The 19,335-nt window shown below is 35.1% G+C and overlaps 1 protein-coding gene across 1 annotated transcript in view; it reads left to right on the top strand.

The window, feature by feature from the left end:
* LOC136852679 (multiple PDZ domain protein-like) overlaps positions 1 to 19,335 on the top strand; it is a 1,083,224-nt gene that overhangs the window by 825,050 nt on the left and 238,839 nt on the right. Inside the window, 4 exon segments of the mRNA XM_067127591.1 lie at positions 1,237 to 1,521; positions 6,587 to 6,728; positions 8,750 to 8,890; positions 9,602 to 9,803. Of these exon segments, the coding sequence (XP_066983692.1) occupies positions 1,237 to 1,521; positions 6,587 to 6,728; positions 8,750 to 8,890; positions 9,602 to 9,803 (770 nt within the window).

Raw genomic sequence — 19,335 nt, 5'->3', positions numbered from 1 at the left:
ATATGGTGGGTATATGTATAGGTCCTTGTCTCTCTATATCTTTTTGCAGTGTTTCAATTTTCCTTCGTGACTGTAACTATGTTCGTATAATCATCACATCATTAATTTTTCATGATTTAAAATCATACATATACATATATATTTTATAGTATATATACAGTGTATATATATATATATATATATATATATATATATATATATATATATATATATATATATATATATATCACCAACTATTATCTATGCAAAGAACAGTCTACTAATTTATTTCCATTTTAAAAAAATATAAGCTGTCTGAATCAAGCTGAAGAAAAAAAAAAATTAAAAAATGAAACCTTCAAAAACTGTGTATAAAAGTTCTTTTGAATTTTCATGTACATAATTTTCTAACAGATTTAGTCACCCTCCACGGAAAACCCCTTTAGAAACCATTAAAACTACTTCTCACGGCCGGTTTAGAATAGTTCACTATTCATATCATGGTTTACTGTCAGTTAGGAATAGTATGTACTATCAGTAGTATTTCAGCACCATCATCTCTCTCTTTAGAAGCTGCACATTAGGTTAAAAACTGCTTGACCTAGCTTCTTAGCATCTTCACCACACGCTCTGGGATATTCACATCAAGCACTTCCTGACCTTATATAGGGGACCTTGACCTCTAGATGTATACCTTTGACCCCATCACGAGCATAACTCATCCGTGTCCCAATTTAAAATTGATCCTCTCGTTATTGTTTTTATTTGATGATTGTGTTTCATCTGCTGTTAGTATTTCTATCATTTTTATTATTGTTATTGTTTTCCATGATGTTTATATATGATGTTTTATATTTTTGATGATTTGGTTTTACTATGGTATGGTTTTTGATGGTTATGTTGGGTTATGGGGCCATTTTGTGTTCAGGTTTTACAATATGTTGATGTGTTTCCCTTTATGGTATTTTGTAACCCACCCATATTATTTCTGTTATGTTAGAACAGTTAATTTCACATTTAGAAACCCAACTGGTCCCAAAATATCCCCTTGACAAACTCCCAATCCCCATCTGTCCCCAAATTTCTCTCAGTTCCCCCGGTGGTTCCCCAGAGGTTCCCCAGTATTTATGGTTTCACGTACCTCCCTTTTGCACTGTCAAAAATCACTCACATACCCCCTCCCAATCCCCCCCACTCTCCCTCCCCCATTTTCCACTCCTCTTGCCTGGAGTTGAAGAGTATAAAACATCCAACCAGCTGCTGAGGCGTGGCGTTAGAGGTGGTGGCAGTGGTGGAAACGATGTCACAGTTGTTGGCAGCGGCGGGGACGATGGTGCCGCCGTACCAACCTCCTCCTCCACCACCTCCTACAAGCAACCTACTGCTGCTACTACTACTACTACTACTACTTCTACTACTCCTCCTCCACCACTTCCTCCTCAGCCTCCCGGCCTCACTCTCAGCCTAGCTTCGCCCTCGTCTCTGCTACCCCCGAGCCGCCATGACCCTTCGGAGGTCGTTTCGCCGGTCAACGTGTACAAGGTCAGTGTCTTCGGATGAGGGGGTCTCATCAGCGACATCATCATCATCATCATCATTATCATCGCCATAATCATTATGTATTATCATCGTCATCATCTAAACTGTGATTGCGTCTCACAGTACGCATCTGATGGGCTGAAGGTGTTGTTTCGTGATACTTTACCGAAAAGGGCTGTTTTCGTACATTCCCCTAATTTGGGGTTCGGCTGTATATATATATATGTATACGCTAATAAAAAAATTATTTAGTATATATATGTATATGTTAATAAAAATTATTTAGTACATATTTCTATATGTTGAAACAAAAGTCATTAACTTTTCATGACTCACAGAAATGTTTATAATTAAAATACATTGGTTTTTAGGCTTCGGAAAGTATTTTACGAAGCACAATCTTCAGCTCATCGCCTCCTAAGACTTGAAACTTACACTCCAGCTCATGACTATAGAACCAAAAGCAAAAAAAAACCGACTCACAGAAAACGGGGTTTGGTTGTGGCATGGGGGACTTCGCTATTGGCTGTTGCATCCCGGAATTAGAACCACCTTTTCCATCCACTCTTGTTGCACAAGCTCGTTTTTTTTTTTTCAATTGACAGTGACAAGTTTTTGGTTTAGTTGTAATAGTTTCAACTTAATGAAGGTAACCCACTTCCCCTACTATTATATATTGAAGGAATCCTTTTCCTTATCCTGAAGAGATTTAGAAATGCAACGAGTTGGAACTGTTGTATGTGCATTTGGTGTAAAACAGAGAAACACTGTGGCCTTGATTGCACTCTGCAACCTTGCATCGTGGCTTAAATAAGGTATACATAGAGTACTCTAACCAATACTAATGCATAAACGATACATTTGTGTGTATGTGTCGACGCACAGGTGTATACTTAAAAGAACGAAAATTCCCACAGTAACTGATAAACTAGACTTAAGTTGTGTCTGTAACCTTGAATATCTGTAACATAACATACCAGGCAATGATGTAGCAACTGATGTGTAACTAATGAACTGTAATTTCTTTGTAAAAATAGATTTTTATTTAACCCCGTTCCGTTGTGTATACTTTCTGGTGGACGTATGCATCCATTTTTTATGCTTATTTTTTCATATTTATGTTTAATTTTTATTATGTTTTAGTTTGATGTATGCATCGTTTTTGTGTTGGAAAATGGTAGTTTGGTATTATGGTTTAGATTATTGTTTATTTTGATTATTTCTTAAGAGTTACTTGAAACTTTTTCCCGTTTGGCGAAAAATCATTCATTTTTCCCAGTTTTATTTTGGTCCAGATGTTATGATTCTGATTTTCAAATATTTTCAAACAGAGTAAATTGAAATATTTTAATTTCTTGTCTACAATATTTAAGTTCGATTCTTACCAGCAAAACAAATAAAAAAAACTAATAATATAATTACGCAGGATTGATATACTGAAAGTGTTTGTAAATATTAATGAAACAGACATTACTGAAACCAGTTTCATTTTCGCGAGGTGCCGTTTTAAACAGGTATATATAACCCACAGGTGACGTAAGGAGGGCCGTTTCGTCTTTTAAACGTATCTATACATACGTCTAATTTAAGGTCGATTGAATCAGTAATTATTATAAGTGTTTTTTCTGAGAATGTATTTTTAAAATGTATTTAAAAAATTGAATGATGATAATTTATAATCCCCAAGTTTTAACCCCTGTTTATGTTGGAGTTTGAAGTTTTGTTAAAAAAAAAAAAAGGTCGTTTTTCAATCAAATTTATTTCCCCGTTGTAATAATGTCTTAAGTGTGTTTTTTTCTATATTTTTTTCTTGCGAAGTGTTTTTTCTATATTTTTTCTTGCAAAGTGTTTTTTCTATATTTTTTTCTTGCAAAGTGTTTTTTCTATATTTTTTTCTTGCGAAATGTTTTTTCTATATTTTTTCTTGCGTTGCACTGTGCTCTAAAAAGTGGTTTCATTTTTATGCTATTCCTTCTTTTCGTCTCTTTTTTTTGGATAATATTCGTTCGATTCCCCATCCCTCCTAACCCCCCTTGTAAGGGGTGCATGGAGTATCTCCCACTCCCTCCCCCATACACCTGCAACTCCCCCTCCCCCTCCAATTTTTTCATTTATGACAAAAATTCTGTAACATTTTTTTCTTAGTTTGTATTGCAGATATATCGATAAAGACTATTTTCATTCATTTCTGTCCTTGTCAGAGCATATGTAAACCTACTACCTCCTCCCCCACCCCACTTCCGCATATTAAACCAAATAAAAATATTATAAATAGAACTTAAGGTCGAATTCTATGAATATCTGACGAATTAACACAACTATGCATTTGATTCTACCCTTCTCGAGGTTAGGAAATCCTCTTAGACGTAAGCCATTGTGGAACTTATGGTACCCTGCATTAGCGACTATTATTCCTTGGCTGACGAGTCTTCTTCAGGCCACGCCCCCTTTTTTTTCAATCTCTTAGATATAAGGCAATTTGAACCTTACGGTGTGATGCATTTGAGACTGTATTCCCCTGTTCTGGACTGCGTTGTGTTCGACAGTGCATTGACACGCACGTTAGCCTTTGCTGTATTTTATTATATATACAAAATTGTGTCCTAGGCAATATTTTTAACGATTTTAACCACTGGAATCGATATCTCCAGTATTTTATCTCCCCAGCTTGTATACTCTTCTAACCTTAAGGAAATGATACGACAATTTTATCAATCTATTTTAAGTTTGAATCCATGACTTTTCTCGTAGATATAAGATTCCCAAATTGCACTGTTTTATTATATATCTTATGCTCTTAGATCTTAAATTGTCTTTCAAATTTTAGGTTTAAGGTTGAATTTGATTGATGTTCATTAAGATTTATAATTTTGGCATTAAAATTGATAATTTTAGCATTGAGGAAAGATTATATATATATTTTTCTTTCAATGAGTATTGGTGCACGAATGATAATATATATATATATATATTTTTTTATATTTTTTATCAAGTTCATAAAGATTTTTATAAATATATATAATTTTTTTTTTTTTTTTATATTTTGTTGGAAATAACTAGTCATTATTATTTTAATTATTTTATATTTTATTATTATTATTATTATAATTATTATTATTATTATTATTATTATTATTATTTATATAATTAGTCGCTTATTTTAATTTTTATATTTTGTAGGCATTGTTGTTATTATTATTATTATTATTATTATTATTATTATTATTATTATTGTTGTTATTATTATTCTCAGCAATAAAAATGACAATTACTGTTCCTCGAACATTATTATTTTTGTTGTTTTTGTAAAGCCAAGAAAATTTTTTTGTTTTTGTAATGTCTATGAAAATTATAAATGAAATTCTGGTTAGTTGTTTTATTCCATAAAGCTTCAGTTCTTATTTTGCAAATTGTGTTGTTTCTCTCTGTTTTGACGTTGTTTTAATTTAAACAGAACGACTTTGTTGTCGTTTAGATAGTGACTGGATGTATAGCAGGAATTTGTAACAATAAATTGTAGTTTTTAATTAAAAATTAACCTTACTGTTAGTTTTTTTTCATTAGTTATTGAGTAGATAGTGTGTTTGTGTATGTGTTTGTTTGTGTGTATGTGATAGCCTTGGTTTTATTTTTGCTGTAGAATATGAAACTGTATTTAATTTTGTATGGTTTAGTCAATTTTTAAGTATGTTTACATAATTTGTATTTTTACTATAATTTGTATTTTGTCCTGTTAATATTTTATGTATATGTATGTGTATATATATATATATATATATATATATATATATATATATATATATGTATAAATATATATATATATTTATATATATATATATATATATATATATTATATATATTTATATGTATATATATACATATATATATTATATATTATATATATGTATAAATATATACATATATATATTTATATTTATATGTTTTAAAAATTTATTTCATAACATGATATTGCTTTTAATTTACTTATGACTATAATTTTGAATGATTTCATAATTGTTTTATTTATATTTATTTCACATGTGTTTTTTCTTTTGTTTTTTTGTAATAAACCATAGTAACAAGGAGCATGAATTACCAAATCCTTGGTAAGTTTGTAGTGTATTTTATTCCCAGGAATAAACCTCTCTCTCTCTCTCTCTCTCTCTCTCTCTCTCTCTCTCTCTCTCTCTCTCTCTCTCTCTCTCTCTCTCTCTCTCTCTCTCCTCCTTTTAATGCTTTAGATTAATTGAATAAAAATTTATAGATTTGATTTAGTTAGACATCCATGGCTATTTTTTATTTTTTAAAATTTGAGAATACTGTGAAAAAGGTAGACAGTATTTTAACTAGTACTGCATTTTTAAATATATATATATATATATATATATATATATATATATATATATATATATATATATATATATATATATATATATATATATATATGTGTGTGTATATATATATACTGTATATATATTTATTTATTTATATATATGTATATAATTATAAATATATATAAAGTTATTTTTATTATTAATGTAGATTCATTATGCTCCCATTAGCATTTTATTATTTATATATAATGCTCTCTATTGTATTTTCCGTGCACAGTTCCCCCCTGTATTTTATTTTTGAGTTCAACTTTAGTTGTATACGTGCTCGAGTTTAGAAATTCTTGATGGCATTTGTATATATCTTATGATTATAATTTTGATATGATATACTGTCCTTATATATTTTTTCTTATTTTTAAATTGTTTAATGATTTCTTGTTATATGAAAGTATATGGGAGTTTGGACTTGAAATCAATTGGTTTTTTATTTTTTATTTTGTTCGTCTTATTTGCAAATGTTCTCTTACTTTTGATTATATTTTGAGTAATGTATGTGTGAATATATATATATATATATATATATATATATATATATATATATATATATATATATATATATTTTTTTTTTTTTTTTTTTTTGTTTTCCTCCCAAAAAGGTTTTTTATTTATATATATATATAAAAATATATATATTTTATATATATATATATTTTTGTGTCCTCCCCCCAAAAAAGGCTTCGGTGTTGATGGTGCCAGTGGCTACGGAGAGACTGATTGGAGGCGTGTCAGCAAACAACATGGCTCCCTCCCCTTCCACGACCTCGCTCCCGGGGGCGCAGACCCACCACGCCCCTGCTCTACACCACGCGTCCTCAGGTGAGCTGTTGGACTTTGTAGGAATTCTCTCTCTCTCTCTCTCTCTCTCTCTCTCTCTCTCTCTCTCTCTCTCTCTCTCTCTCGTATGCATGTCAGAGATTTCTTTACTGAGTATTTATAGTTAGTTCTGAAATTAATTCAACGAATTGCTACTCTCTCTCTCTCTCTCTCTCTCTCTCTCTCTTGTACATTATCAAGAACACTAAATTTCTCTAAAACTATATCTACCTATCGACCACTCTCCTGGTCTCTCTCTCTCTTATACATTATCAAGAACACTGTGTAAATTAGTTATGATTGGTTATTAAAACTATATATACCTATCGATATATATCTCCTGGTATATATATGCATATATATATATATATATATATATATATTTATATAAATATATATTTATATATATATTTTATATATATTTATATATATATATATATATATATATATATATATATATATATATATATATATATATATATATATATATATATATATATATATATATATATATATATATATACAGTGAAACCCTGCCTGTCAAATACATCGGTATCAACCGTATACATATATATTGCTAGAGAGACGTCTCTTCTCCTTCATGCCAACCCACTGAATTCACGCTGTCTTGAACACAACTTTTCACGCTATTTATAGCGAAAGTCCTCCTCCTCCTCCTCCTCCTCCTTCTCCTCCTTCACGTCTTGTGCCCCAACCCAGGGAGCGTTATTCCCCCAGAGGGAGACCTCGGGTCAAAAATAAGAATTTCAAAGCAGGAGTCGGGAGGAGTTTTGTCGAGTATAAAATTCTAATTTTCTTATTTTTGCAGTTTTTTTGTGTGTTACTATTGCTTTGTTTTTTTTTTTTTTGAGTGTTTTATAATTTTGCATTTTTGTTTGGATGGATATATAGTTATTAATATATTTATGAAAAAAATTTTGGTTTTGTGATTTGTTATTATTATTATTATTATTATTATTATTATTATTATTATTATTATTATTAACATCATATGCATTACTGTGAAATTCTCTCATATTTAACATTGTTTTGTCGCCTTATCATTTATAAAATTATTTCTACTTTAAATAAATCAATTTTCATTATTATTGATTCCATAGGCGTGAAAATATTTACAAGTATATAATACTTATATTCATAAGTATAATACTTTCTCTGTTTATCACTCTTAAATGATAGTCCTTAACTTTTCCGTAGAATTATATCCACCATTATTTAATTTTTTTAAATAACTTTCTTAATAAATTGAATAAATTATATTATTTCTGTTTTTTCTATATTTTTAATATAATTCTTCTTCCCTACCTCATTATCTTATTATTTATTAGGGTCCTGTATCTCATATTCTTTCGTTCATTTTATTTTTAACGATTTTTTCTTCTTAGCTGCTCTCCCCTTGGTGATGGCAGGAATAGAAAGAAAGGCCCTCTCTCTCTCTCTCTATCTCTATCTCTCTCTCTCATGAGAGAGAGAGAGAGAGACAGAACATTTATATCAGAATTAAGATATTTTTATTATTATTATTATTATTATTATTATTATTATTATTATTATTATTATTATTATTTGTTGCTTTTGATATTAGATGACACTACAGTGGTTTTTAATTTGAGAGAGAGAGAGAGAGAGAGAGAGAGAGAGAATGGAAAACCAAGAAATCACATCTATATCAATTTTGATATAATTATTATTATTATTATTATTATTATTATTATTATTATTATTATTATTATTATTATTATTATTATTATTATTATTATTATTATTATTATTTTGCCTTCAAAAAATGCATCCCCATTTTCCAAAGTAATCATATGTTTACTTATAGTATCCCTTTTAATCATTATCACAACCCACTTAACTCCAATCTCACCAACTGGTTTTATTCTATCCCGACCAAACCTAAACCAAACATAATCCCATACACTTCCCTACCACCTAACAGCCAGTGTAAACTGGCTTTATCCTACATGACCCAGGTTAAACCAGGTCTCTTTTAACAGGTACCAGCGGTGGGTCAGGTGACGAAGATCAGGCCACGCCCCATTCCTCGCCCCAGTTGGGCAGGTGGACTGCCCAGGTGCCCTCTTTTCCCAAGGACCTCGAGAGGGCCATCAAGATCAAGAAGGGAGGCGACCAGCTGGAGAGAGAGAGAGAGAGAGAGAGAGAGAGAGAGAGAGAGAGAGAGAGAGTATTCTCTTTACGAGGAAATGACATTTGTCCATAATTTGTGTATGAGAGAGAGAGAGAGAGAATATATATACCCTTGAGGAGATGACAATTGTCCTTAATTCTTGGGAGAGAGAGAGAGAGAGAGAGAGAGAGAGAGAGAGAGAGAGAGAGAGAGAGAGAGAGAGAGAATATATACCCTTGAGAAGATGACAATTGTCTAATAATAATCATGAGAGAGAGAGAGAGAGAGAGAGAGAGAGAGAGAGAGAGAGAGTATATGCTCTTTACGAGGAAATAACATTTGTCCTTAACTCTTGAGAGAGAGAGAGAGAGAGAGAGAGAGAGAGAGAGAGAGAGAGAGAGCCCAAATGATGCTTTATATATACATCATAATCATGCAGTTATGTTATGAAAAGGTTTGAGGTGTTGAAATATTTAATATTTTAATACCCACATTTTATTATTATTTTGTTATCTCATATTAATTCTATAATAATTTCATACACATATAATGTTAGAAAGCTTCAAAATTAAAAAAATATATATACTTTATTCATCCAGCTATTTTAACTATATTTATATATATATTTATATATTTTATATATACATATATACCTATATTTATATTTTTATGTTCATATCTATAATCACGAGGACACCTCCTCCTCCTCCTCCTCCCGCAGGCGTCAACATCGAAGTGGTCGACCAGGGCGTCAACGGCGTCGTGGTCTCCTCCCTCGTGAGGAACGGCGCAGTCCACAAGGACGGGAGGCTCCACGCCGGAGACTTCATCCTCAGCGTCAACAACGAGTCCATGAGGAACATCACCAATTCTCAGGCCAGGGCAATCCTCAGGAGGACTCAGCTCGTCAGCACCGACGTCAGGTAGGTCCTGCGGACTTCAAGTAACTGCTGGGGGCTTCAGGTAGGTCCTGGGGACTTCAAGTAACTGCTGGGGTCTTCAGGTAGGTCAACAACTGCGGGTCCAGGTCCTGGGGACATCACCAACTTCTCAGGCCAGGTATGTCCTGGGGAGGACTTGCTTGGTTTTTCTGGGGACTTCAGGTAGGTACTGGGAACTTTTCGTAACTGCTGGGGTCTTCATGTAGGTCCTGGGGACTTCTGGTAATTGCTGGGTTCTTCTGGGAACTTCAGGTAACTGCTGGGGTCTTCAGGTAGGTCCTGGGGACTTATGGTAACTGCTAGGATCTTCTGGGGACTTCAGGTAACTGCTGGGATCTTCTGGGGACTTCAGGTAACTACTGGGGTCTTCAGGTAGGTCCTGGGGTCTTCTGGGAACTTCAGGTAACTGCTGGGAGTTCTAGGTCCTGGGGACTTTCAGGTAACTGCTGGGGTCTTCAGGTAGGTCCTGGGGACTTATGGTAACTGCTGGGTTCTTTCTGGGAACTTCAGGTAACTGCTGGGATAGGTCCAGGTATGGTCCTAGGGATCTTCTGGGGACTTCTGGTAACTGCTGGGATCTTCTGGGGACTTCAGGTAACTTCTGGGGTCTATAGATAGGTCCTGGGGCCTTCGGGGGACTTCAAATAACTGCTGGGGTCTTCAGGTAGGTCCTGGGGACTTCAGGTAACTGCTGGGGTCTTCTGGGGGCTTCAGGTAACTGCAGGGGGTCTTCAGGTAGGTCCTAGGGTCTTCTGAGGACTTCAGGTAACTGCTGAGGTCTTCTGGGAACTTCAGGTAACTGCTGGGATCTTCATGTAGGTCTTTAATTACGGTTAAATATTCTGTGAAATTGTCTATATATTATGAGCTAAAAGGATTATTTGGTTGTAGGTCACAGTGAGACCTGAATACCCAGTATAGTTCGTGGGTGTGTGAGTGATATTGTACGCGTATCTTTTTGGGGGGGCAAGAGCCTGTGCTGGGTAAGGGCCAGCTCGATTTGAAATCGGGCGAAGAGGTTGAGAAATAAATAAGATAGACATTCAATTATCTTTCCTGGTTTCTCCTTGCTTAAAAAATGGTAAATTTTATTTATATTCATACAAAGCTATGATAAGAAAGTATTAATATTAATTTATTTTTTTAAAATAGTTTCATATTTTATTTTAATTTGTATATGAACAAAGTAAAGGCAGGGAAGTATTATTGTTAATTTGTATTTTAAATATTAATATTTTATTTTAATTTATATATAAGCAAAGCAAAAATTTTAAGCCATTATTATTCATTTATATTTTTTATTAATATTTTATTTTTGTTTATATATATATATATATATATATATATATATATATATTTTAACAAATAAATGATTTATGATAAATTAAGGAACAGCAGTACAGACGAAACCTTATTTTTTTTTCTTTTTACTTTTTTTCCTCTTCTTGCAAGCAAGCATCTAGGAAGTCTGCTTTCCATACAAGGGCAAAAGACTCTCTCTCTCTCTCTCTCTCTCTCTCTCTCTCTCTCTCTCTCTCTCTCTCTCTCTCTCTCTCTCTCTCTGACGCGTGTGTCTGTTCACGTTTGCGCGCGGACACGTGATCTCCTCCGGTTGAACAGTTTTAGACCCAAGTTTGCGACGGAAAACGTGTCTTGTTTAGCATTCACTTTTTTGTGGGAGATTTGACTTCTTGTGGGTTTTTTTTTTGTGGGTGTTTAGTTTTTTTTTCGTAAGATATTCTGTTGTTTTTGAGTTAAATATTAAAATGTTTTTCGTAAGATGCTTACGTGTTTTTTGAAGAAGTTCGTTTGTTTTCGTAAAATATGTAAATTTTTTTCTTAAGATAAATCGATGTTTTTTTTTCGTAAAATGTGTAAATGTTTTCTTAGGATAATTCTTTTTTTTTTTTCTTAAGATATTTGGATTTTTTTATGAAAATATATAAACAGTTTATAAGAGGTGTTTGGAGAGAGAGAGAGAGAGAGAGAGAGAGAGAGAGAGAGAGAGAGAGAGAGAACAGAGAGAGAGAGAGGAACATGCAGACAAACAGAGAGAGAGAGAGAGAGAAACAGGAACATGCAGCTTCCTCCTCAGTAATTGTCTATATGTCTGGGTGTCTGTCAATTCTGTCTCACAAGCAAAAAAAAAAAAAAAAAAAAACAAGAAGCCCGAGTGAGACAGGCGTTACCTCAGAAGAGACCTACAGACTCTCTCTCTCTCTCTCTCTCTCTCTCTCTCTCTCTCTCTCTCTCTCTCTCAAACAAGGAAGTCTCAGGAAGTGGGGGTTTAGTGCCGTCAGTGCACCTCAAGGGGTGTACTGTAGGCATTACCAAAGGTTCATTGCAGGGTCCCTTTCCTCTTTCATTCCTTTTACTGTACCTCCGTTCATATTCTCTTTCTTCCATCTTTCGCTCCACCCTCTCCTAACAGTTGATTCAAACCTTTCTGCCAGTTTCCCTTTCAGCGCTGAATGACCTCATAAGTCCCAGCGATTGGCCTTTGGCCTAAATTCTCTAATATATTGTCTGTTCAATTCTCACCACATGTATCTACCACCTCTTGTCAACCCTTAAATTCAGGCTAGATATGGAAGGGAAGACTAAAGAGTAGAGAATTAGCAGCTAAAAGAAGATATAATAATAATAATAATAATAATAATAATAATAATAATAATAATAATAATAAGTTTGCTAAGGTAGACTGGCTTAGAAGTACTCAGAAAGACGAGAATAATTCTTGCTGTGTTCTTACTTTTTTTTTTTGAGCATCTCTCTTTCTCTCTCTCTCTCTCTCTCTCTCTCTCTCTCTCTCTCTCTCTCTTTCGTAACGTTTTCGTACCAATGATCACTCATTTGTACAGTCTTAAGGGGTTCTTTTACCCCCCTCCCCCTTTCTCCCTTTTCCTTTCTTTCCCTCCCTTCTTCTCCCTCCAACTCCCTCTTCTCCCTCCCTCTCTCTCTCCCTCAGTTATCCCTACCCATGCGTAGGAAGCTTCGTGAATTTTACGAAACAGTTCTACAGTTTTGTAGGGGATTTGGGCAACAGATTACAGTTTTGTAGATAAGTGGAACCAGTTCTACAGTTTTTTAGGTAATCAGTGGAAACAGTTCTACAGTTTTGTAGGTAATCAGTGGAAGCAGTTCTAAAGTTTTGTAGGTAATCAGTGGAAGCAGTTCTACAGTTTTTTAGGTAATCAGTGGAAGCAGTTCTACAGTTTTAGGTAATAAGTGGAAGCAGTTCTACACAGTGGAAGCAGTTCTACAGTTTTTAGGTAATCAGTGGAAGCAGTTCTACAGTTTTTTAGGTAATAAGTGGAAGCAGTACAGTTTTTTAGGTAATAAGTGGAAGCAGTTCTACAGTTTTTTAGGTAATCAGTGGAAGCAGTTCTACAGTTTTTTAGGTAATCAGTGGGAAGCAGTTCTACAGTTTTTTAGGTAATCAGTGGAAACAGTTCTACAGTTTTTTAGGTAATCAGTGCAGAAGTTTTTTAGGTAATTCAGTTCTACAGTTTTTTAGGTAATAAGTGGAAACAGTTCTACAGTTTTTAGGTAATAAGTGGAAGCAGTTTAGTTTTTAGGTAATCAGTGGAAGCAGTTCTACAGTTTTTTAGGTAATCAGTGGAAGCAGTTCTACAGTTTTTAGGTAATCAGTGGAAGCAGTTCTACAGTTTTTAGGTAATAAGTGGAAGCAGTTCTACAGTTTTTTAGGTAATCAGTGGAAGCAGTTCTACAGTTTTTTTTTTAGGTAATCAGTGGAAGCAGTTCTACAGTTTTTAGGTAATAAGTGGAAGCAGTTCTACAGTTTTTTAGGTAATAAGTGGAAGCAGTTCTACAGTTTTTAGGTAATAAGTGGAAGCAGTTCTACAGTTTTTTAGGTAATAAGTGGAAGCAGTTCTACAGTTTTTAGGTAATAAGTGGAAGCAGTTCTACAGTTTTTTTAGGTAATCAGTGGAAGCAGTTCTACAGTTTTTTAGGTAATCAGTGGAAGCAGTTCTACAGTTTTTAGGTAATCAGTGGAAGCAGTTCTCAGTTTTTTTAGGCAATAAGTGGAAGCAGTTCTACAGTTTTTTAGGTAATCAGTGGAAGCAGTTCTACAGTTTTTAGGTAATCAGTGGAAGCAGTTCTACAGTTTTTAGGTAATAAGTGGAAGCAGTTCTTTTTTAGGTAATCAGTGGAAGCAGTTCTACAGTTTTTTAGGTAATCAGTGGAAGCAGTTCTACAGTTTTTAGGCAATTTGTGGAAGCAGTTCTACAGTTTTTTTAGGTAATAAGTGGAAGCAGTTCTACAGTTTTTTAGGTAATAAGTGGAAGCAGTTCTACAGTTTTTTAGGTAATAAGTGGAAGCAGTTCTACAGTTTTTTAGGTAATAAGTGGAAGCAGTTCTACAGTTTTTTAGGTAATAAGTGGAAGCAGTTCTACAGTTTTTTAGGTAATAAGTGGAAGCAGTTCTACAGTTTTTTAGGTAATCAGTGGAAGCAGTTCTACAGTTTTTAGGTAATCAGTGGAAGCAGTTCTACAGTTTTTAGGTAATCAGTGGAAGCAGTTCTACAGTTTTTTAGGTAATAAGTGGAAGCAGTTCTAACAGTTTTTTAGGTAATAAGTGGAAGCAGTTCTACAGTTTTTTAGGTAATCAGTGGAAGCAGTTCTACAGTTTTTAGGTAATCAGTGGAAGCAGTTCTACAGTTTTTAGGTAATCAGTGGAAGCAGTTCTACAGTGGAAGCAGTTTACAGTTTTTTAGGTAATCAGTGGAAGCAGTTCTACAGTTTTTAGGTAATCAGTGGAAGCAGTTCTACAGTTTTTTAGGTAATCAGTGGAAGCAGTTCTACAGTTTTTAGGTAATCAGTGGAAGCAGTTCTACAGTTTTTAGGTAATCAGTGGAAGCAGTTCTACAGTTTTTAGGTAATCAGTGGAAGCAGTTCTACAGTTTTTAGGTAATCAGTGGAAGCAGTTCTACAGTTTTTAGGTAATAAGTGGAAGCAGTTCTACATCAGTGGAAGCAGTTCTACAGTTTTTTAGGTAATCAGTGGAAGCAGTTCTACAGTTTTTTAGGTAATAAGTGGAAGCAGTTCTACAGTTTTTAGGTAATCAGTGGAAGCAGTTCTACAGTTTTTAGGTAATCAGTGGAAGCAGTTCTACAGTTTTTAGGCAATCAGTGGAAGCAGTTCTACAGTTTTTAGGTAATCAGTGGAAGCAGTTCTACAGTTTTTTAGGTAATCAGTGGAAGCAGTTCTACAGTTTTTAGGTAATCAGTGGAAGCAGTTCTACAGTTTTTAGGTAATCAGTGGAAGCAGTTCTACAGTTTTTTAGGTAATCAGTGGAAGCAGTTCTACAGTTTTGTAGGTAATCAGTGGAAGCAGTTCTACAGTTTTGTAGGTAATCAGTGGAAGCAGTTCTACAGTTTTGTAGGTAATCAGTGGAAGCAGTTCTACAGTTTTGTAGGTAATCAGTGGAAGCAGTTCTACAGTTTTGTAGGTAATCAGTGGAAGCAGTTCTACAGTTTTTAGGTAATAAGTGGAAACAGTTCTACAGTTTTTTTGTGGAAATGGTAAGTTTCAGTGGTAATAAGTGGAAACGATTCTACAATTTTGTAGGTAATAAGTGGAAGCAGTTCTACAGTTTTGTAGGTAATAAGTAGGTAAGTTTTCAGGTGTAGAAACAGTTCTACAGTTTTGTAGGTAATAAGTGGAAACAGTTCTACAGTTTTGTAGGTAATAAGTGGAAGCAGTTCTACAGTTTTGTAGGTAATAAGTGGAAACAGTTCTACAGTTTTGTAGGTAATAAGTGGAAGCAGTTATACAGTTTTGTAGGTAATAAGTGGAAGCAGTTCTACAGTTTTGTAGGTAATCAGGGAAAACAGTTCTACAGTTTTGTAGGTAATCAGGGAAAACAGTTCTACAGTTTTGTAGGTAATCATGGCCAACAGTTCTACAGTTTTGTAGGTAATCACACGAAGCAGTTATACAATTTAACAAGTAATCGGGGGAAGGAGCTAAATTGGGGAACCAGTTCTACAGTTTTGTAGCTAAAACAGGAGAAGCAGTTCTACAGTTTTGTAGGTAATCAGGGCAAACAGTTCTACGGTTCTACTGAGTCGCCCACGATCAGAAACTATGTAATAAGTGGTTCACAGAATGTCATTTTAATCCCTTTAAGATCTAGTGACACCTAGATTCATAATAGGTGGAGGTGTCCCCACTCTCCTCCTCTCACCAGAGGGGAGGAGGTGGAGGAGGTGTGAGGGAAACCATACATTTTAGAGTAGTGGTTTGTGGGGTGGTAGGTGGGTATTTAAGTGGGGGTAGGTGTTATCTGATGGGGTATGCACAAGGTCGTTTTGGGGAATTATGTGCTGTACATAATGATATGTCGGTTGGCACTTTTGAAGATGGTGCTAGGTCTCTCTCTCTCTCTCTCTCTCTCTCTCTCTCTCTCTCTCTCTCTCTCTCTCTCTCTCTCTCTCATACACAACCTCTCTGTCTCTCTCATACAAATAATGCGTAGACACTTTTGTTTGTTTTATATGGTATAATGGTGAGGTCTTAACAAACATTTTTTATTCTCTCTCTCTCTCTCTCTCTCTCTCTCTCTCTCTCTCTCTCTCTCTCTCTCTCTCTCTCTCTCTCAGTGACAACAGATATTTTTGTCTTGGTTGTATAGTGACTGTTCCGTTCATTCTGAAAGGAGAATGATATATTCTCTCTCTCTCTCTCTCTCTCTCTCTCTCTCTCTCTCTCTCTCTCTCTCTCTCTCTCTCTCTCTCTCTCTATCGTTTTCTATATCACTTTCCTCGTTTTCTTTTGCGGATGGCAAATGTTATATATTGTTATATTGCTTTGTCTGCATTGTCAGTTTAAATCTGCTAGACCTATGGCAGAATATTTATGTCTAAAAGAGTATAAATACTTTGCCATAGGCCTACGTTGGTGTATCTTTCCTCGCTCCAAAACTTGTTGAATTTCAACGAATTACACACTACACCTTCTTGTGTAAGTGTGTATTTGGTGTAAATGTAAGATTTGGTGTGAGTGTAAGCAGGTATTATGTAAAAGTACCACGAGGGTATAGTAAGGGTCTTCCATTCTCCTTATTTTGCAGTCTGGTGTGTGTGTGTTTTGCTGGCGTAACCATTTTTCCCCAAGTCTTTTTTTGGAAGAAGAAGAAGAAGAGAGCGTAGGGCTTCTTCTCGTATCGTTGGTGACAGGAAACTCTCTCTCTCTCTCTCTCTCTCTCTCTCTCTCTCAGCAGAAGATATGAACAAAGTTAAACATTCACCATTAGATACTAATGAGGTTCCAGCTCAGATTGATCGCTTGAAAATGAATGATTGCTCTCTCTCTCTCTCTCTCTCTCTCTCTCTCTCTCTCTCTCTCTCTCTCTCTCTCTCTCTCTCTCTCTCTGTATGCATGTACAGACCATTGAAAAGTTATCCTGACGGACTTGGCTCCTTCAGAAACACCGTCAGTAGAGCTCATTGCCCCCTCGGCCTAAGCCTAAGAAATGACCTCTCGTGGGTTGGTGTGGAAGTAGCAGAAGAAGATTCAGTCCTCCTCCTCCTTCTTCCTCTTCTTCTTGTTCTTCTTCTGCGTCACGAAGCCCCACAAAAGCCCTCTCCGGACTCAGGGGGGCGCGAGCGTTGCTCATTTGTCTAGGAAGTTCAGTTGGCAATTTGTCTAGTTGAAGGGAACACTCACATCACATCCCCTGCAAGTTCTGGCAAAGGTGAGCCTCGAGGAAGTGTTTCATTGTCTAGGGGTTTGTTTGGAGTGGCCTGGCCTCTGTTGTTTGTCTAGGGGCTTTCTTTGAAGGACCCTTAAATCTGCTGTTTGTGTAAAGTGCTTCTGCAGCATTGTACTGAAGCTTTTCAGTCTCCCAGACCTACAGTGCTGGTGTAAATTGCTTCTTCAGGAAGTTACTGATTCATTTCCTTATCTTAGAGGCTTTTCTGAAGGGCCCTTGCCTCTGCTGTTCATCTGCAGTACTTCTGCAGTATCATACAGAGGTGCTTTTAGCTCTCCAGATCTACAGTGTTGATGTAGATTGCTTCTACAGGAATTTGGCATTTCCTTGTCTGAGAGGCTCTTTCTGAAGGGCCCTTGCCTCTGTTGTTCATTTAAAGTACTTCTACAGTACTGTACAGAGTTTTCTTTAGCTCCCCAGACCTACAGTTTGTATGTAAATTTGTTGTACAGGAAGTTCCTGATGTATTTCTTGTCTAGAGGCTTTTCTGAAGGGCCCTTGCCTCTGTTGTTCATTTAAAGTACTTCTACAGTGCTGTACAGAGTTGTCTTTAGCTCCCCAGACCTACAGTCTTTATGTAAATTTCTTCTACAGGAATTTGTTGATGCATTTCTCGTCGTAGAGGTCTTATCTGAAGGGGCCCTTAAATCTGCAGTATTTCTACAGTATCGTACAAATGTATTTGTAGTCCCCAGGCCAACAGTCTCTCTGTAGATATATCTTCTACAGGAATCTGCTGATGCATTTCTCTGTCTTTCTGAAGAGTCCTCGAATATGTTTTATTTCTACAGTATCCTACAGAAGATGTATTTAGTCGTACATAAACACAGTTAATGCGTAGTAGACGGAGAATTGTATGGAAGGTCTCATCCCCTTTAGTTCGATGTCGGTGACGTCATGAGGATGATTGCCGTACGTCATCACTGGCGAGTGACGTCAGCGATGACGTCATCGTCTTTATGGTAATTAGGTACTGATTATGTAAGAGATGTTGTTTGCGGGAATTTTATTATTATTATTATTATTATTATTATTATTATTATTATTATTATTATTATTATTATTATTATTTTAAAGCCATTTTTAATCTGTTTTGTAGAGAGAAAAGTAATTTTAATTTTGCTATACTTATATATATATATATATATATATATATATATATATATATATATATATATATATATATATATATATATATTTGGACAAAGAATGAGGTTGCAAGACCTACACCCAAATAGGCCTAGTGAGATTCCATACACACACACGTGACAAATTTAAATAATAAACAAGACTTCAGGATTTAGATGAATTCCTGAAGATCAGTTAGATTTATCAGTATTATCTGGAAAAAATGAAAAAATGTAAATATTTCTTATAAAAATTTTAATGCACTTATTTCCGGTGAAATTCAACGCGTGATGCTGGTGGTGGTGGAGAGAGAGAGAGAGAGAGAGAGAGAGAGAGAGAGAGAGAGAGAGAGAGAGGGTTCTTCAGCCTTTTAAATTAACTTAGTACTGTAATGTAGGTTACACTTCTTATACACACACTTCCGCTTCAGCAGGTTACGCTAGGTCGGAATGTTTCCTCTCTCTCTCTCTCTCTCTCTCTCTCTCTCTCTCTCTCTCTCTCTCTCTCTCTCTCTCTCTCTCTCTCTCTCTCTCTCTCTCTCTCGCCCTGTAGGTCTATAGCTCTCTCTGTCTCTCGCCTTGTAGGTCTTCTCTCTCTCTCTCTCTCTCTCTCTCTCTCTCTCTCTCTCTCTCTCTCTCTCTCTCTCTCT

Source organism: Macrobrachium rosenbergii, chromosome 26 (assembly GCF_040412425.1).
Source record: "Macrobrachium rosenbergii isolate ZJJX-2024 chromosome 26, ASM4041242v1, whole genome shotgun sequence".
NCBI lineage: Eukaryota > Metazoa > Arthropoda > Malacostraca > Decapoda > Palaemonidae > Macrobrachium > Macrobrachium rosenbergii.
The sequence above is the reverse complement of the archived record's forward strand: the minus strand, read 5'-3'. Positions and strand labels throughout refer to the sequence as shown.